Source organism: Hemiscyllium ocellatum, chromosome 1, assembly GCF_020745735.1.
Source record: "Hemiscyllium ocellatum isolate sHemOce1 chromosome 1, sHemOce1.pat.X.cur, whole genome shotgun sequence".
NCBI classification, from domain to species: domain Eukaryota; kingdom Metazoa; phylum Chordata; class Chondrichthyes; order Orectolobiformes; family Hemiscylliidae; genus Hemiscyllium; species Hemiscyllium ocellatum.
In genome coordinates this window covers 161,324,752-161,346,281 of record NC_083401.1, presented here as the reverse complement: position 1 = coordinate 161,346,281, position 21,530 = coordinate 161,324,752, and the positions used below count along the sequence as shown (strand labels likewise).

Genomic DNA, 21,530 nt, shown 5'->3' with positions numbered 1-21,530 from the left:
TGAAAAACAAGCAGCTAAGGGGAGAGAAAGGGGGAAAGGACAGGCAATAAGAAGCATCTTGACAAGTGGGGTTAGAAAATAGGAATTGCATTGGATTTCATACAGGAATGGAACTACCTGAGCTGATTGTACTTTTGCTGCACCAAGGGGAAGGGAAGAGAATCCAGGCAAAAATCACCTAAAATAAAGCACCATATATCACAACACAACATTATTGGGATTTTCAGACAAACAGAAATTTGGGCTAGACTGTACACTTCAAATACTGGGTCTAATCTTCATTATGTCTATCATAATCCTGTCCAGCGAGGAACGCAAATATGTTTTTTTGCCACAATAATAAAGATCTTGCATATACCGAACTATTTTTATGATGCATTGAAGTCATCAGCGCAACAAATGGCTTTTCAAAATCAGGAAGTTATTGTTTGAAAAGTAGGTAAGGTGATACAAAGGCACATTGTTGGTACAGAACCTAGCAGATATGCTGTGTGTTTCAGCACAGTAAACTAGATCTGGAAAGGGAATGCCAAAGAGTACAAAGCTTTCCTTGATGAACACAATACTTCACAATAATTCCAAAACTAGATAGTTCCGTTCATTTTCTCTGGCATTTTGACTTGCTGCAACTTGATTGTGCCCTACTGTTAACCATGAGAATTTAGAACAGTTGCATAGTTACTATTTGTCTAAGATACAGTTTGTAAACTTCTGGCAGTGTGGAAAACAGAAAGGTTACCTGCTTCAGGTAGGATGTCTCCTGAGCTCCTGAGGTAAGTGGGGAGGTGAATAGCAGGGGCTTTGGTCATAACCTTAGAGTCCACCTTGAGTCTGAGAGCGCTGGGTGAGCACTGCAAGATTTCAAATATTACACCCCTGCTATGCAGGGAAAAAATGTAAACCACATCAGTCAGCCTAATATCAAGGGGTAGACTGGGGAGAGGGACAAGGTGGTGGTGGGAGAGTTTGAGAGTTGTCAGATCATAATCCAGGAAAATATTTACTGTTACCTGGATTCGTCCAAAGCAATTAATAGAGTCTATGTCATAGAGTCTGAGAGTCATACAGTGTGGAAACAGACCCTTCGGCCCAACCCATTCATGCCAACCAGGTTTCCGAACTTAACTATTCCCATGGGCCTGCACTTGGCCCATACCCCTCTAAACCTTTCTTGTCCACGTACCTGTCCAAATAACGTTTAAATGTTGGAACTGTCCCCGCCTCTTCCACCATGTTACTTTCTCGGACAGCTCACCCCATACACGCACCACCCTCTATGTGAAACAGTTGCCCCTTAGATTCCTTTTAAATCTTTCCCCTCTCACCTCAAGCCCAGGCCCTTGAGCTTTGGAGTTCCCTACCCTAGGGAAAAGACCTTAGCTATTCAACTTATCGTTGACCCTCCTTTTAGAAACCGCTACAAGGTCACCCCTCAGCCTCCTACAATCCAGGGAGATAAGCCCCAGCCTCTCCTTATCACCCAAATCTTCCAGTTTCTGTCACATCCTTGTGAATCTTTTTTTCACTCTTTCCAGTTTAATAACATCCTTCCTATAGGACGGCGACCAGAATTGTATGCAGGACTCCAATTGTGTTGTTACCAAGTTAATGTCTGCAACGTTTGATAAAGGTCTTCAAAAGATGTAAGGAGAAGGTTGGCGCAGTAGATGTTGTATATATTGATTTTCAGAAATTTGACAGTGTCACATAAAAAAAACAGCAAACCATTGGAAAAAAGGGGAAGGTTCAATTTGGAAATAAAATGAGCTGAGAGACAGGAATCAGTGAGTACACTGAACCGTTCCTCAGTCTGGAGGCATGCAAATGTAATGTCCCACAGGAGTCTGTGTTCGGCCTGCAGCTTCTCTACATACGTCTTCAAGAACTGAATTTGGCCACTAGGCATCATTTTTAAAAGGTGACAGAAAGCTTGGAAATGCAGTAGGCAATACCAACAGGCAACAGTAACAGCCCTCAAGACAATCGTCACAGATAAGTGAGATAACCAGACATATTTAATATGAAATTTAGCATTGAGATCTGTCAATTCGAAAGGAATAACAAGAAAAGGCATTTTTAATTTAATGCTAAAAGAGGTGCACAAACAGAGATGGGGAGGGATTCATATAAACACATCTTTGAAGATGGTACAACAACTTACTAAGGGAGTTTAAAAAAAGCAAACAAGACGCATTGCTTTATAAGCAGAGCTGTTGAGTATAAAACCCACGAAAGCTATACTAAACCTGTATAAACTACAGAATTGTGAAGCGATGGGAGACTTTAACCCTGTACAGAGAAGAAAGCAATTGGTTCTCAAATTTCTTTGGTTTAAGGACCCTTCTTTTTAATGGATGAATGATTACAGGCGCACTATCTCAGTAAAAACAATATAAACCCCTGGCACCTGACCAGTTCCGAACATCAACTTCTTCACACTGTTCTATGAAAGGCTCAGGATTATCAACAGAATGAAGCTTGATGTGGTTGCTCTGTGAAAGGTCCACCCTACAGATAGGAGGCGACGCTACAGGTTCAGCAACATGTTTTATGTGTTCTTGTGGTCACTGGCTGGGCCAACATTTTTACCCATCCCTAATTGCTCTGGAAAAACTTCCTTCTTGAACCACTACAGACGAGAAAGGAATTCCAGGATTCTAACTCGATAACAATGAAGCAACGTTAGCATGGTTCGCCGTCAGGATGGTATGTGGATAGTTCACCGCATGACACCTCCACACTCTTTCTGTGGGATAAGGCTAAGTATCTCCTGTTGGAAATACTGGCATGCTTCTGGGTTTATACTCACTGCACAATTGCTTCAAGAGGTTTCTTCCTCCTCTTTTGCTGCTTTCTGGTTCTGCAATGTTGCTGTATGCTTCCTGATACTTGGTATTCCTATGAGACAAGGCTTGTCGCGAGACTCGCCTGACAAGTGCCCCCTGACCCTCGTCATTGCAGCAATGGATTAAGTAGGGTTAACAGGACTTGGTCAAAGTGAGGACAGGCTGCAGAGGTTTTGATAACATCAAGCTACAAAATGGGAGGCCAGCCGGAAGTGTGCTGGAATAGTTCATATCTGGAGACAACACTGGCACGAGTGAGGTTTCATTAGCAGATATGCTGAGGCAAAGGGCTGAAGTCAGGCAATATTAAAGAGACAGCAAAAGTGGCCTTAATTACATGATAGCCTTACACAGAGCCCTGAAGGTCACCAGCGTAGGTCCAAGAAGTGAAACCATTGAAGATTATTCTGCAGAAGTGACTGGATTTTATTGCAATGCATTACTGGGATACAAACATTGCTGACAAGGGTGGCATTTGTTGTCCTCAAGAAAGGCGCAGTCTGTAATGCAATAGTTCCATATTATAAGAAAATTGCCTTAATGCAGCACAGTTTAAGCCAATGGGACCAAAATTGCATTACGTCAATACAGGTAAGGAAAATTCACATTCCACAAATAATGTTCTAAATTTTTCAATGGCATTACAGCCAATTCACACTGAAGAAACATACGTTATAGCTGAGCTGACTAGATTCCCGTTCTGTTGCTCATGGGTGTCTTGGCAGTGGAGGTCACTGGTTTAGAGGATGCTGTTGAAAGTGCCTTGTTGAGCTGTGCTAGTGCATCTTACAGCTAGTACACGCTGATGTCACTGAGTGTTGGCGGAGAAAGGAGAGAATATTTAAGGCAAGAATGAATACTGGTCATACTACTTCAGCTAGAGCCATGTTGGTATTTTATACGGGTTTGTCAGAGCTTGTGTCCTTATATTCCACCTCTCCATTCAAAAAGTTAAAGATCCTATTTGCTTGATCAACCTATCACACCAACCTCAAAGCATTATTTACACTTGTATGTTTTGTGTGATCTGAGAATTTTAAAATTCTATCCTGTCCCAATTCCATGTATTAATGTATGTTGAAAACCCACATCACAGATTTCCACAGGATTTTGGAGATCAAGTAGATCATTTGGCCTTTTCGGTAGATATCCACTCAACCGTTCAGCTGATAGATTGTAGTCTCAACTTCAATTCCCTTTCAGCTCCCCCTTAGCCCTTGACTCCCTGGTCTAGAAAAACCTACCTAATTCAGCCTTGAATAAATTCAATGACCCAGCCTCGACTGATTTTGGAGGAATCAGTAACAATTCTCAAAAAAGAAGATTCATCTCGGGCTGAAAGGGGAGACCAGATATTTTTAAGTGGCGTCACCTTGTGCCAACTTCTCCCACAAGAGAAACACCATCCCACAATCCACTTGATCATGTATGTTTCAAGAAAATCGCCTCTCGTCCTTCTAAAGGTACGTGCCCAATCTGCTTAACTTTCTTCACAAGGTTATAAGATTCAAAAGAATAAAACAAGCACACCTTTTCTGAATCATTTCAAATGCAAATATACTATTTGTCAAATAAAACTGTCAAAGTAATATGCAATTTTCCAGATGTACAAGGCCTTGTACAGAAGCAATAGCTGGGTTTTTACGATCCATTCTGCATTCCTAAACACTATCTTTCTGTCTTTCACAAGGAGACTCAAATTCCTTTGCAATCGCTTTCCAGATAAATAGCATACTGCTTGGCTATTCTTCCCGCTAAAGTGGCAAGTTCACATTTTGCCACATTGTCCTCCATCTGCCAAAATGTCATGCATTCACTTAACCTGTGTATATCCCTCTGTATCTCCTCTTCGAAATCCACATGCACAGCTTGTTGCGTTCAACAAATATAACCACCCGACATTCAATCACCCCATCCAAAGTACTGACTGCAGGCTGCTGATATATCAGAGAGCCAGTACTCACGCTGTAACACATCACAAGTCACAGCCTGGCAACCATTCAGACCCATGTATCCCCATTATCTGTTATCTACTGGCTGAACAGTCACTTATCCATGCTAATAATATGTTACCCATGACACCATGAGCTCTTATTTTGTGGACCAGTTTGTAGCCTTTTCAAACAATGAAGACCCCCTCCATATTAAATTTGTAGATAACCAATCAAAGGAAGGTTTTGAGATTCCAAATATTTTGGAAGATAATAGCAAATGTATCAAATATCTCTTCAACCATGACTTCTGAAGCCATAGGATGTAGGCCATCACGTTTAAGGGTCCTGTCAGTCTTTACTCCTATTAGTTTGCCTAGTACTTCATTGATAACTATTGTTTAAAGTTCCTGCCTCCCTTTCACCCCTAATGTTCCAGTATCCAATTGCTTTTAGTGTCTTCAGCAAAGACAGATACAAAATATTTGTTCAAAGTCTCTGGCATTTCCTTGCTTTCGTTATTAATTTTCCAGTCTCACTCCTTGAACAACCAATACTTAATTCAACTTCCTAAAGTTATTCATAGTGCCACTGCACTGCACTGCAGTAATTTTAAACAAGTGCTTGGAATATACAGGAATAATTGGTCAGACTACAGCTGAGAACATCAACTCAATGTTACAGAGCACAGATTTAAGAAAACACACTCATTTCTTAGAAATTTTCAAAAATGCCAACTCTAAACACATTAAGAAAAAATACTCAAATAAACTCCTGATGAGAACCATCTAGTAGGTTTTTTTTAAATGCACAAAGCTTATTTATTAGGCGGGTGCAATATGTTGCCATGCAAGTTCCGTTAAATCATAAAGCGTTCAGCCATATGGTCTTGTTCTTGCATTGCCCTGAGATCACGGAAAACAGGAGGATTCATGTCACAATCTAAACATTCTCAGCTCGAACCACTGAAAACATATTTCCCCTTCCTAGCAACACAAAGCCAAGCCAATCGAATCCCAAGATTCATGTCTTCACTGGCTTGCAGTCTGGATACACAATGTAAACTTTTGTTCTGTTTGTGGCAGCCACAAACACAACATGTAAATGCTGAATAGATTTTTGTGTGTAACTATGCAAAGCAAAAAACTAATATGAAGAAAAACAATTACAAAAATTACAAGCAGCTTTAATCCATTTTATCAATTGATACTTCCAGCCAAAGTTGCAGCAATTGTGCTAAATCAAACTTGCAAGTTGGTGTGTCGGGTACACTGAGGAACACTCATTTTTCTTTGTCCTTTTCATTATAATAAATCACAAATGGTGAGGGGACAAATTTACCCTTCTTTTTAATGGTATTATACTTGCTACCATTTCCATCACAGTACATATCAGATCATTTCACCACATCACTCCTGATGTCAAGGTTACCTGCCTTAACTTAGATAAGCATTTGTTTTTTTTAAAAAAACTGATATATTTATTCATTCCAGAATCTATTACAGTTGAAAGGGTGCTTTTAATGTTTTGGTTGAATGTACATTCACTTACATAAAAAAATGATTAAAACTCAAAATTTTTTTTTAGGATAAATAATGTGAAGCTAAGTTTCACTTTTCTAATATAAAAACCATCTGTACTACATTAATGTAAAAGTAATCTGGTTCTGCTCAAGTTTGGTCCATTTTACAAGACGCTGGAAAAGGCAGAAAGCCCAGACACATTTGGATACTTTTTCCCACAAAGGTCCAGTTTACAGAAATCTAAGTGATGTATATCTGGAATTCATAACAGACTTAATTCTGGCTTACAATCGCATTTTCCGAAAGACTGTCAATTGGATATCGTAGACGAAAACCATTGTTTTTCTGTATCGGTTAATCATCCTTTTCCCCAGCCAGACAGTTTTTCTCCCCTTACACTATAACTTTGAAAATCCAATAGAATACCAGACACAATGATACAAATGTGAAAAGGTATGCAGTGCTTCCTGGGAGCAAACACTTCATTCCATTTCTTGGATCTTTATATGTGGACTTAAATTACTTTTAAGTCTTTCTTAAACATTGCACCTAACTTGTGTTAATGCCAACATGGAAACGTGACAATCCAAGCTTATCCACTTTTGGTATTTGTTGTATACAAGTGTAAGGGACTGAAAGAGTAAATACAGAGATCTGTGAGGTCATCATCATTAAGCTTAGCAGAGAAGAGTTTGTGATCTACCATCTATTTCTTGCTCAGTCACTAAAATGTCCATCACAACACTGCAACAAATGCCTTATTACTGTCATGCAATTAGCAACATCCTGCCTAAGACAAAAATCTCCTCATTTGATGACAAATTAGTTTCTGTCAACCACATTAGGCCAATCCAGGACTGTAGATTTCTACCTTGAAAGAAGATGGTGGCTACAATGTACCTAGAATCATAGAGTGTACAGGACAGAAACAGACCCTTCGGTCCAACCCGTCCATGCCGACCAGATATCCCAACCCAATCTAGTCCCACCTGCCAGCACCCGGCCCATATCCCTCCAAACCCGTCCTATTCATATACCCATCCAAATACCTAATAAATGTTGCAATTGTACCAGCGTCCACCACTTCCTCTAGCAGCTCATTCCATACATGGGACATCCTTGACATGAAAAATGCCCCCCTTAGATCCTTTCAAATCTGTCCCCTCTCACCTAAAACCTCCAGTTCTGGACTCCCCCAACCCAGGGAAAAGACTTTGTCTATTTACCCTATCCATGCCCCTCATGATTTTATAAACGTCTATAAGATCACCCCTCAGCCTCCGACACTCCAGGGAAAACAGCCCCAACCTATTCAGCCTCTCCCTATAGCTCAATCCTCCAACCCTGGCAACATCCTTGTAAATCTTTTCTGAACCCTTTCAAGTTTCACAACAACCCTCCGATAGAAAGGAGACCAGAACAGCACGCAATATTCCAACAGTGGCCTAACCAATGTCCTGTGCAGCCGCAATATGACCTCCCAACTCCTGTACTCAATACTCTGACCAATAAAGGAAAGCATACCAAACGCCTTCATCACTATCCTATCTACCTGCGACTCCACTTTCAAGGATCTATGAACCTGCACTCCAAGGTCTCTTTGTTCAGCAACATTCCCCAGGACCTTACCATTAAGTGCATAAGTCCTGCTCTGATTTGCTTTTCCAAAATGCAGCACTTCGCATTTATCGAAATTAAACTCCATCTGCCACTTCTCAGCCCATTAGCCCATCTGATCAAGATCCCGTTGTACTCTGAGGTAACCTTCTTCGCTGTCCACTTCTCCTCCAATTTTGGTATCATCTGCAAACTTACGAACTATACTTCTTATGTTCACCTCCAAATCATTTATATGAAATGATGAAAAGTAGTGAACCCAGCATCAATCCTTGTGGCACTCCACTGGTCACAGGCCTCCAGTCTGAAAAACAACCCTCCACCACCACCCTCTGTCTTCTACCTTTGAGCCAGTTCTGTATCCAAATGGCTAGTTCTCCTGTATTCCGTGAGATCTAACCTTGCTAACCAGACTACCATGAGGAACCTTGTCGAACATCTTACTGAAGTCCATATAAATCACATCCACTGCTCTGCCCTCATCAATCCTCTTTGTTATGTCTTCAGAAAACTCAATCAAGTTTGTGAGACATGATTTCCCACACACAAAGCCATGGTGACTATTCCTAATCAGTCCTTGCCTTTCCAAATACATGTACATCCTGTCCCTCAGGATTCCCTCCAACAACTTGCCCACCACCGAGGTCAGGCTCACTGGTCTATAGTTCCTTGACTTTTCTTTGCCACCTTTTTTAAACAATGGCACCATATTAGCCAACCTCCAGTCTCCGGCACCTCACCTGTGACTATCGATGATTCAAATGTCTTAAGCAAGGGTCCCAGCAATCACCTCCCTAGGTTTTCACAGAGTTCTAGGGTACACCTGATCAGGTTCTGGAGATTTATTCACTTTCGTGCTTTTCAAAATATCCAGCACCACGTCCTCTGTAATATGGACTTTTTCTTTAAGATCCCACCATCTATTTCCCCACATTCTGTATCTTCGATGTTCTTCTCCACAGTAAACACTGACATAAAAAATCGTTTAGTATCACCTCCATCTCCATACATAGGCTGCCTTGCTGATCTTTGAATGGCCCTGTTCTCTCCCTGGCTACCTTTTTGTCCTTAATGTATTTATAAAAACTTTTTGGATTCTCCTTAACCCTATTTGTCAAAGCTAGCTCATGTCTCCTTCTTGCCTTCCTGATTTCCCACTTATAAACTTACACACTTCTGCATTTATACACTTCTGAAGATTCACCTGATCTCTGTTGTCGATACCTGACCTACGCTTCCTTCTTTTTCTTAACCAAAATCTCAATTTCTCTAGCCATCCAGCATTCCCTATACCTACCAGTCTTTCCTTTCACCCTGACAGGAACATACTCTCTCTGGCCTCTTGTTAACTCATTTTTGAAGGCTTTCTTTTTTTTTCCAGCTGTCCCTTTACCTGCTAACATCTGACCCCAATCAGCTTTCGAAAACTCTTGCTTAATACTGTCAAAATTAGCCTTCCTCCAACTTAGAACTTCAAACTGACATTCCAGTCAAAGAAGAAAATATTTCATAATTTATCCTGCTAAATGCTGCAAATATTTCAACTCGTCTTCATGTTCTCCGCCTCATTAACCCAACGTGCTCAGAAAATATCGTCTATTTTTTTCAAAATTTCTCATGATTTGCTGAGATGGTTTCTAATTTAAGATTTAGTTTAGCAATGGAAAAGTACAAGGAGCTATCTAGAACAAAAGTATTGAATGGGAGAAGGGCCAATTTCAACGCAGTGAGAACAGACATTGTTCATGTGAACTAGAAGTATAGTTTGGCCAGGCAAAACTGTAATTAAACAATGGACTGCAGTGAAAAACAAGATAGTTGAAATTGAGTTGGGGTACATTCCTAGGAGGAGGAAGACAAAACAAACTGAGCCAGAGCACCTATCATACAAAAACAGGTAAAGAGCACAATAGAACTGAAAACCAGATGTTAAGCGGAAAATATAAGTGAGAATGAGGCTCAGAGCAAAAATAAAAACAAGGGAAACAAAGAGAAATTATGAGAAGAGACTGGTCATTAACTTGAAAAGGAATCCAAATGTCCTGTATAAGCACAGAGGTAAATAAAAATTGATAAATAGAGTAGGACTGCTGAGGGATCTAAAAGGTGATTTATGAAGAGAGACAGTAGGCATGGCTGAGGTACTAAATGAGTCTCCACATCAGCCTTTACCAAGGACAACACTGTGAAAACAGAGTGAAAGGTGAAGTGGGTGGTATAGAAATTGATAAAGCAGAGGTAGTAGAATGGCTGGCTGTACTTAAAAGTTGACCAATCACAAGGTTCCATTTAGATGAATCCAACTGTACTGATGGAAGTAAGGGTGGAAATTGCCAAAGTAGGGTGGCACGGTGGCTCAGTGGTTAGCACTGCAGCCTCATGGCGCCAGGGACCTGGGTTCGATTCCAGCCTCGGGCGACTGTGTGGAGTTTGCACGTTCTCCCCGTGTCTGTGTGGGTTTCCTCCGGGTGCTCCAGTTTCTTCCCACAGTCCAAAGAGGTGCAGGCTAGGTAAATTGGCCATGCTAAATTGTCCATAATGTTAGGTGCTTTAGCCAGAGGGGGTGGGTTACTGTTCCGAGAGTCAGTGTGGACTTGTTGGGCCGAAGGACCTGTTTCCACACGATAGGGAATCCAACCTAATGGCCTCCAATCTTCCTCAAATACAGGGGTTATGTAAAAGGACGAGAGAATTACAAGTGTTTCATTTTCTTTCAATAAATGGTGCAACTGTAAGCAATGAGAAGCCAGTGATTCAATCTAACCACAGTAGCAAAATTATTAATCCCTTAAACAATGTGGGTTAACAAAGAAAGGCCAAGGTGGATTTGTTGAAAGCAAATCATGTGCAACTAATTTGACTCAGTTTTTTGATAATGTAAAGGAGTGTTATGCAGATGATGGGGTGTATACATGCTTTCAAATATGTCTGATCAAGTGCTACATTGGTGTCAGAAAGGTTCAAATCCGTGGACTGAAAGAGGGAGTGGCAATACAGAGATGATGTTGGCTGAGTGATAGAAAACAAAAACCGCTGAAACTCAACACAGAGAAGTGTGAACAGTTAGATGCTGCTTGGAAGGACAAAAAGACCGTATGTGAAATAAAGGGTATAAGGGTAAAAATGGGGACAGGGGCAAAGGGACCAGGGTATATGTCCTCACCTTGCAGTGGAAGAGCAAAATGGCTAAGTGTTTAACAAGTGATGCAAGAGGCTTGGATTTATAAATAAATATATTAAGGGAGTACAAAAGCAAGGGTGTTATAGAACATCGAACAGTACAGGCCCTTCAGCCCATGATGTTGTGCCGACCATTGATCCTCATGGATGTACCCTCAAATTTCTGTGACCATATGTATATTATGGTGACCCCTTTATGATTTGGTCTCAACTGGAGCATTTTTCCCAATTCAAAACACTACATTTTTAAATTAGATAAGATTCCCTACAGTGTGGAAACTGGCCCTTCAGCCCAACAAGTCCACACCAACCCTCCGAAGAGTAACCCACCCAGACCCATTCCCCTCTGACTAATGCATCTAACATTATGGGCAATTTAGCATGGCCAATTTACCTGACCTGCACATCTGTGGACTGTGGGAGGAAACCCACACAGACACAGGGAGAATGTGCAAACTCCACACAGACAGTTGCCCGAGGCTGGAATCAAACCTGGGACCCTGGTGCTGTGAGGCAGCAGTGCTAACCACTGTGCCACCCTACATGTTTAGAGAAAATGCAGACAAGGGAAAAGGTACAGGAAAAATCTTAGATAACGATTTCAGGCATGAAACTTTTGTTGCACAAATTGGAGAAGCAGAGGCTTTTCTCTTTCAAGAGAAAGTTGAGATTTGAGAAAGGTACTCAATATAACGAGGGATCGGGACAAACTAAATAGAGAGACACTGCCTCTATTGGCAGAGAACCAGATTGCAACAGTTTAAGGTGACAGACAGAAGAAGCAATAGCAACATGAGGAGATACATTTTTGCAATGTGTGGCTTGGAGCTGGTATGCACAGCCCGAGGATGGTGTGGGCAGTTAATTACCTGAAGAGAAAAAAACTTGCATGGCGACACAGAAAATGCAGAAAGAGGAGTTGGACCAGCTGAGTTGTTCTTGCAGAGAGCTGACACGGAAGTGATGAGCCAAATAGCCTGTTTCTCTGCTGTGTAGATTCGCCAATTATTTGTTGCCCTGATCATAAGGAGAAAGTGAGGACTGCAGATGCTGGAGATCAGAGCTGAAAATGTCTTGCTGGAAAAGCGCAGCAGGTCAGGCAGCATCCAAGGAGCAGGAGAATCGACGTTTCGGGCAAAACGTCAATTCTCCTGCTCCTCGGATGCTGCCTGACCTGCTGCACTTTTCCAGCAACACACTTTCGTTCCTGCCCTGATCATAAATCTACTTTGCATGCTCCTCATTGCTCTTGCATTCATTTTGATAATGAGGTACCTGCTCAAATGTTCAGAAAATTCAAATACACCACATCCTTTATTCAACAAAGAATTTAATGCAATCAGTCGAATGTGACCTGATTATATGATGTGTGTCCTTAAAGGATAGCGCTATCATGAAAATCCTAAAATAACAATCGAGAACATTTGAACCCTAGGATATCCAGATATGAACACTGTCATATGTACGTCATTCCACCCTATTTCATTCAGAAGGGTAAGGATGAGGGGAATTTCACTATATTCTACTTTGCACGGGTGCATATTGCTCAATCTAATGTAAACATTTAATCGGGTTTCACACAAGATGCGATAATTTAAATAAGTCCCTATGTTCAGCCATAATTAACTTAATGTCTGATTGCAAGCTGTTCACAAATTAATGATTCAAGTATTTCTTACATCTAATTAAATATAATTAGATATTGGGAAAGTAAAGCGGATAATTTCAGATCTTCTTCCAAAGTCTGTTTCAGAATGAATCCATCCCTCCAGCTGACAAGGACGCTGAAGCTGAAATGGCGTAGTCTCCATCTTTTGTCATGTTTTGTCCCACGATGATCTGACCATAACATTACCTAACTCCACCCTTTCCTCAACTCATCTGAAGAAATCTTTATCCAAATTTATGTTATCTCAAGTCTTGACAATTCTGATGCTCTCCTATAGGGCGGTCAATCTTTTACATGACATAACTTGGCTCATTTAAGTATCTAGTGCCCATTTTCTAATTCAGGTCACGTCCTGTTCACCCATCCTTGCTCTAGATGGGCAGCCTGCCAACCTCCCAACTTTAAAATTCACACCCTGGTTTCAAAACATTCCATGACCTCGTACCCTCTGAACTGCTGTGATTTGAACTTTCGGCTTTCCTCCAATTCTGGTTTCATACTCAGACGAAATTTTAAACCTACAGCCAACGCTTCCTCCAAGTGCTGATGCACTGAACCCTTGAAGCTTCTCCCTACACTTCTCTACTTTTGTAGTCCTCTCTGTATAACACATTTTAAAGCCCACACCTTTGTCCCAATATCACCTCGTGTGGCTCTGTAATAAAATTTATTTCCTGATACTCCAGTGAAATGTTTTTGATCATTTTGTTACAACTCTTTCCATGTGAAGTCTCATATTTTGGAAACAAAAATCTGGGAAGGAAAATAGACCTCAAATACAAATAGCAAGGCACAGGGTGGTACAGGCGATAATAGAGCCATACAAGGATATAGAATACAAATGTGAGAAGGTCATGTGCCTAACTTTAGTTGGGATGCATTTGTAAGATTAGCAGTGGCTTTGGATACCATATTACCAAAAGAATATGAAAGTTAAAGAATCGAAAAGCAGCATAAAATGAATGCTGGTCATCTGAAATGAGAACAGAAAACATGAGAAACACTTAGCAGCATATGTGGACAGAAACAATTTGTGTTGCAGACTGATATGATTTCATCAGAACTAGAAAAGCTAGGTGTCATCGGCTTCAGCGAAGGGGTGGACGGACCAGGACAAATGGAATGTCAATGATATGCTGGAAGACGGGAGAGGCCGGATGAAAGAAAAAAATTGAATAAAAGCAAAGTTGATCTTACAGTGCCAAAAGAAACAGTGATGTGGCCAGAAGATCAGCTAAGAACAAAGTATGTGTCTCAAGCAAATGCTCTACTTCTAAAAACAAAATATGCAAAGAAGTGGAATTTATAATGGGAGGATAGTATTTATGATTTGAAAGTGTTAAACTCAATGTTGAATTTGGAAAGTTGCAAAGTGGCCAAACAAAACAAAAGGTGCTGTTTCTCAATCCACTGTGATCTTTCCAGAATCTTGGAAATGTTGGAAGTTTACAGCCACTGCATCCACCTGGTCTGCTTTTTGACACTTGGGTGGTGGCCATTAAGTCCAGAGGGCATAATCACCAGCCTTTAGCCCAGCTGGCTTTCCCAGTCTGGTGATTCTGGTCAATTTCTTCCTTTCCCTTTCTATTGTTATTGGGATGTGCTTTGTGAAGGATGCATCCTCCACACAGCCTCCCCCACTTCCTTCTCCCACCCCACCTCTCCCTCTGGAATGCTTCCACATTAAGAGTTATGAAATATCTTATTTAAGTTTGCCATTGCTTCTGTACCCTCTCACCTTTTAACCTATCGCCCCACTTCACTACATACCTTGGCAATTCTGTTCATTTATGTTTAAGATAGTTTCAGACATAAATTTCTCACCTTCAAACTGAAAATGAAGTTCTATTGTACTGTGACCATTCTTACCAAGAGAATCCTTGACTGTGAGGTCATTTATTAACCCTGTCACATTACCAGGTCTAAAGTTGCCCACATCCCACTCGCTTCGAAGACATATTATTCATAGAAACACGCCCAAATACATTCTATGATCTTGTCCTCCAGGTGATCTTTGCCAATTTGATAGTACCTTTCATACAAGCCCCTATTATTTTTTGATGTATACACCCCTCCAGTGCCACTTCTGCCAGGTGGTCTATAGACCATTCCCAACAGTGACCTCCTTTCCTTACTATTTCATATTCTTCACCCAATCCTATAGCTCGATCCTCTAAATCAATATCATTTCTCACAACTGGATCGATCCCACCTTCAAATTACCCTACCTTCCAGTTCTTTAATTCTGTTTTTCTACGTTATCAAATGTCCTGGCTGTTAAACGATTTTTGTTCTGGTAATTTTGCAAGTGTGTCTCTATGGTAGTTTTCATACATTTTCATTTATTTCCACTTGTACTTTCAATTAATCTACACTGTTAGAAATGCAACAAACATTCAGATAAACATGTTTTACTGCTGTCTTATTTGCCATTTTTTCCTAATTTGATTTTATATACTGATGCTTTATGTTTGCATGCTATGTTCCTGCCTGTCACCCTCTGGTTATCATTACCCACAATGCTATCCTGAATTGTTGAAACAGCCTGCCCAGTTCTTTATTGAAAACCATTAAAGTTTATTGGCCTACCCTCTATATTGTTAATTTATTCTGCATAGTTAAAGGCTTCTTAGGCATTTCCTACTGCAGTCTTAAATCAGCAAATATGACCTTTTGTAAACAGGAGAGGCCACTTGGAATTACTTCGCTGAAATGTTTCATAATTGTAAACACTAAAACAAAAGAGTATATCTGCACTCATTATTCAAAATAACCAATGTAATTATTGTCTCCATAAACATTATTCCTCTAAACTCTGAAATCAGCCATAGTCCCTCTCTCTATCCCTTCTAATTGTAGTATCGTCTTTTGAAATAAAGAGACCTATGTGGTATCCAGTTTGCCAAGTGGAGGTCAAATATCAGAGCAAGATAGAACTTTACAATTCTCTCTCTGGATTTATTTTGAACCCCCTGCTATATATCTTTGTACGCTGCTTGAGAAACAGCCCAAGAACAGCATCTTGATAGTATCCACATTAACTCTCCTGCTCCTTAATTTCATAAACTTACATTTCCTGATATTAAAATGTATCTGCATTTCTTTGCTCACAGATCAAGACGATCAAGTTTCTCTTAAATGAGTGCGCATTCGCCACAATACCCGATGTGGTCCATCATTAAATCCCACATAATTCCTATCTTTGACACTGAGTCATTTGCTTGTGCTTCACTGTTACACTCACCCATGTTTTACTCAATCTGCCAACACAACGTTTGGAATTACTGTTGTATGCAATAGTCACACCCACTATTAGAGCTCAAATGAGTCATGATGCTGCTCATCTGAAACAGCTGTTTCCAAACCCAACAGCCAAACACACCCTATTGTAACAAAAAAAAAGCTGAGGGACTTGAAATACTTTCTAAATACATAATGAAGTGATAAGTCTGTATTGTACAATTGTAAATGTTTGTTTAAATGTCAAGATAAAATACATCTCCCCTTCACTTTAGTGAAACTGCACCACTGAGGATTCTTTAGGTGAAACATTTCACCAGTACTCCTGTTAAAAATTATTTTTATTAAAGTAAATTTCGCAAGTTCCTTAGTATGGATTTGCAAAGCTACAGGTGGTTCAGTGGTCAGCACTGCTGCCTCACAGTGGCAGGGACCCAGGTTCAATTCCAACCTCATGTGAGTGTATGTGTGAAGTTTATACGTTCTCCCTGTGTCTGCTTGAGTTTCTGCCAGGTGTTCTAGTTTCCTCCCACAGTCCAAAGATGTGCAGGTTAGGTGGACTGGCTGTACTATATTGCCCGGTAGTGTTCAGGGATATGCAGGTTAGGTGGACTGGCTGTACTATATTGCCCAGTAGTGTTCAGGGATATGCAGGTTAGGTGGACTGGCTGTACTATATTGCCCAGTAGTGTTCAGGGATATGCAGGTTAGGTGGACTGGCTGTACTATATTGCCCGGTAGTGTTCAGGGATATGCAGGTTAGGTGGACTGGCTGTACTATATTGCCCGGTAGTGTTCAGGGATATGCAGGTTAGGTGGATAAACCATGATACAATATATGTGGGCTTAAAGGAATATAATGGGAGAGTGGGTCTGGGTGAGTTGCTATTCAGAGGGTCACTGCAGATCCGAAGGGCCAAATAGCCTCTATCTGTTCTGTAGGGATTCTATGATTTATTTTCATTCAGCACTTTTCACAACTTTCAAGTCTTTTCCAGTCAATTAAACACTTTTGAAGTATAGTTTCTGCTGTAATCCAGGAAAGCTACCCTATTAACTGTATTAATAGATCCAAAATAATTTTAGAGAAAGCAGCAGTTAACACAAATATCATTTCTAGAAATATTTTTTCTCAAAGTCAGTATATTCCATTGTCTTCACCATTACTTTGTGCAGAAAGCACAACATTTTGTAATTGTGTGAGAATAGTTACTTTTAAATGTTATTTGAAAGGAGAAATAACTTCGCAAAGCTTTTTATCTTGCACTCATTGGCATAAAGTAGAAAGTGAGGACTGCAGATGCTGGAGATCAGAGCTGAAAATGTGTTGCTGGAAAAGCGCAGCAGGTCAGGCAGCATCCAAGGAGCAGGAGAATCGACGTTTCGGGCATGAGCCCTTCTTCAGGTCGATTCTCCTGCTCCTTGGATGCTGCCTGACCTGCTGCGCTTTTTCAGCAACACATTTTCAGCTCATTGGCATAAACACAAGAATCCAAAATTACAAATATTCAGAACAATTTAAAAGGAGGAAGGTAATGACTAGTTTGCAAACCAATGCTGATTGGCTGAGGCATTACTATGGAGAAAGCAACAGGGAACTAAGTTGAAAGTCTTGAATATATTCCCTTTGTTTACAGAGAATTGTTCCCATAGAATCATATATTCTACTTTGAGCCAGCAAAAATTAGTCATGTTATGAGCCCAACTAATTATCATAAATTACCTCAGTGCAGTTGTGAGTGCACTTAGGATTGTTAAGCAAGTGCTCTGATATTTATACAGGACATTGCTCAATTGTGCGACATACAGAACATCTTTTCGGACTGATGGTAGCATCCCATCAATGGAAAATACCACTCACATAACTGTTGTATATTAGCAGTTCAAAATAGCTCATTTAAAATGTTTTTCAAATTAATTAGGCTCTCTGTCCCAGTGAATGGCCGATCAAATCAAATTACATTGTGGATGTAGGTTTGCTTGTTAAACTGGGAGATTCATTTCCAGATGTTTCGTCACCCTACTGGGTAACATCTTCAGTGGGCCTCAGGTGAAGCACTGCTGATAACTCCTGCTTTCTATTTATATGTTTGGGTTGATGATGTTATTTCCTGTGGTGATGTCATTTCCACAATTCTTCTCAAAACTCGCGAACATGTCGCATTGGTGGCTCATTACAGGCAGAGTACAGAACAAATAAAACCTGTCTCAATTTGCAAAACCCAAAAGTAAACAACTTGTATTGGATGCAACTCCATGAGTAGGCAGTACTTGCTTCACAGTCCCCTGTGTGTCAACAGGTACTGCAATCTTCAAGTGCTGTACTAACACTTGGCTTTGGTGATTTATTCAAAGGATTTAGACAATGTTAGCTGTACCAGTAATAACTGGCCATCACAAATTGATATGAGATAATGGCGGTTAGCTGTTTTCTTCACCTGCTCCAGACCTTGCTATGTTGATACAGAATTCTAAGATGTTGGCTCACCAATGAAGAAACAGTTAAATAGTTCCAAGTGAGGATTGTACATGCTGTGAAGAGGAACTTACAGGTTGTGTCATTCTTATGTATGTTACCATTGTTCTTCCAGGCAGTACACCATGTGGGTCTGGAAGGTGTGACCTTAGGTGTTGCTGAACTGCACCTTGCAGATTGTAAACCATGCAGCCACAATGCACGATGGACTGGATTCCAATCAAGCAGCTGCTTTGCCCTGAGTGGTGCTGAGCTTTTTGGAGCATTTCCTGGGATACACTCATCCAGCCAAGTGAACATTATTCCACCATCTCAAAACCAAAGAACTGGGGATGCTGAAAATCTGAAGCAAAAACAGAAATTGCTTGAGAAACTCAGCAGGTCTGGCAGCATCTGCAGACCCTTCGGTCCAACTCATCCCCGCTGAACAGATATCTGCCAGCCTTTGGCCCATATCCCACTACACCCTTCCTATTCAATTATCCATCCAGATGCCTTTAAGTGTTGTAACCAGCCTCCACCACTTCCTCTTCTCCTTCCATACATGCACCACCCTCTGCATGAAAATGTTGCCCCTCAGATCCCTTTTAAATCTTTTCCCTCTCATCTTAAACCTATACCCTCTAGTTCTGGACTCCCCGACCCCCAGGGGAAAAGACCTTGCCTATTTATCTTATCCATGCCCCTCATGATTTTATTAACCTTTATAAGGTCACCCCTCAGCCTCTGATGCTCCAGGGAAAACAGCCCCAGCCTGTTCAGCCTCTCCCTGTAGCTCAAATCCTCCAACCCTGACAACATCCTTGTAAATCTTTTCTGAACCCTTTCAAGTTTCACAACATCTTTCTGATATGAAGGAGACCAGAATTGTACGCAATATTCCACCAGTGACCTAACCAATGTCCTGTACAGCCACAACCTGACCTCCCAACTCCTATTCTCAATGCACCGACTAATCAAGGAAAGCATACCAAACGCCGCCTTCACTATTCTATCTACCTGCGACTCCACTTTCAAGGAGCTGCGCTCCAAGTTTGTTCATCTTTACTCCCCAAGACCTTACCCACTCACCCTAAAAGTCCCTGATTTGCCTTTCCAAAATGCAGCACCTCACACTTTATCTAAATTAAACTCCATCTGCCACTTCTCAGTCCATTGGCCCATCTGATCAAGATGCCATTGCACTCTGAGGTAATCCCTTTCGCTGTCCACGACACCTCCAAGTTTGGTGTCATCTGCAAACTTACTAACTGTTCCTCCTATGTTCACACCCAAATCATTTATATAAATAACGAAAAGCAGTGGACCCAGCACCAATCCTTGTGGTACACCACTGGTCACAGGCCTCCAGTCTGAAAAACAACCCTCCACCACCCTCTGTCTTCTACTTTCAAGCCAGTTATGTGTCAAACTACACTCCTTGTATTCTATGTGGTCTCACCTTGCTAACCAGTCGACCATGAGGAATTTTGTTGAACTCCTTACTGAAATCTATATAGATCACATCCACCGCTCTGCCCTCATCAATTCTCCTCGTTACTTCTTCAAAAAACTCCATCAAGTTAGTGAGACACGCTGGAAAGCTGTTTTCTCTCCACATTCAAACTTTGTTTACGAGAGATTTTTGAAAATGGTGGGGAGAAATGTGCTGAGATTTCAGAAACATCTCAGAGTGTTTTAATTACACTTTGAAGAATTACTTTTCTTGAAAAAAGTTTGTTGCACAACTATTACAAAAGCGCTGAGTCTCTCTCCTCCTCTGCATGCTGAGGTTTTTCGACTCAGTCATGGAGATGTGCAGCACTGAAACAGACCCTTCGGTCCAACCTGTCCATGCCGACCAGATATCCCAACCCAATCTAGTCCCAGCTGCCAGCACCTGGCCCATATCCCTCCAACCCCTTCCTATTCATATACCCATCCAAATGCCTCAGTCGTTATAACTCAATCTTCTCCCACAAAATATCAGCACTTCATTAGCTGTAAAGAGCTTTGAGACGTTGATTAACATGAAAATCTAAACAGCTACCAGTCTTTCTTTCCAGATATTTAAATCTAGGATAGGAATGTTTCTCTTTATGTCCAAAGAATATTCACAGTACTTAAGAGGGCAGTCTGCCAAATGCACTGTATAAGGCACCCTGAAATCCCTGACACATTGAAAACATTTCCAATGGATGGGAAATGCAGTGAGAATGTACAGAAAGAACAGAGCTGATTGGCGATCAAAATAAACAATCACATTCAACACCTTCTTTCCCCAAGATCTGCTTCAGAACATTTTCAGGATATGCAATGCCCTTAAAACTGAAGTTTTCGGCACTCAGTGAACTGACAATTTGTTAGTGTTTAAATCACAAGTATTCGATAAGTCTGGGGGGTGGTGTGGTGGGGGGCTTGTTGAATGGTGAACATTTTTCCCAGCTCTCAGCAGTGGGCCCTGACTGAGTTCACCCTCAATCCGAGCCCAGCCGGGAGAAGCTGGGCCAGCCCAGGTTCACTCACTTACCCTTGCTGGCTGCGATCAGCGCTTTGCCATCCTTCAGCAGCTCCTTAATGAACTTGTTGGTCTTTTCCAACTCGGCTTCGTGTGCTCTCAACCGTTCCCAAAAGTAAGGTCTCCCCAGGTAACAGTCACTGAACTCCAGGGGCTGCAAACCCATTACTTCCCGCCTTCTCGAAAATCTTCCTGCGGTGACCCAAGGTGGGGGGAGGAAGGGAACAGTGAAAATGCAGCACCCCGAGCTCCTCAGGGGGGCAGCTCCAGGGAAACTGTCTGTGTGTGTGGGGAGGGAGGGATGGGCCAGAGGGCGAGAGGAGACCCCGGGGCTCTCAGGGATAAGAGCGCTCGCAACAAAGTATCCAGGCCAGAGTTGCAAAGCGTTTGTTACTGCTCCAGCCCCTGATTCTGGGGCAGTCCGGGAATGAGGGCGGAGCTCTCTCTCTCACATACACACACTCTCACACACCCACACACACACACTCTCACACACACACACACTCTCACACACCCACACACTCTCTACTCACACACACACTCTCTACTCA

At 41.4% G+C, this 21,530-nt stretch overlaps 1 protein-coding gene across 1 annotated transcript in view; it reads right to left on the bottom strand.

Annotated features, from left to right (window-relative positions):
* arhgap10 (Rho GTPase activating protein 10) overlaps positions 1-21,380 on the bottom strand; it is a 192,534-nt gene extending 171,154 nt beyond the window's left edge. Inside the window, exon 1 of the mRNA XM_060832969.1 lies at positions 20,992-21,380. Within this exon, the coding sequence (XP_060688952.1) occupies positions 20,992-21,145 (154 nt within the window). The 5' untranslated portion in view covers positions 21,146-21,380. The remainder of the gene's footprint in view (positions 1-20,991) is intronic.
* Positions 21,381-21,530: the final 150 nt, after the last annotated feature.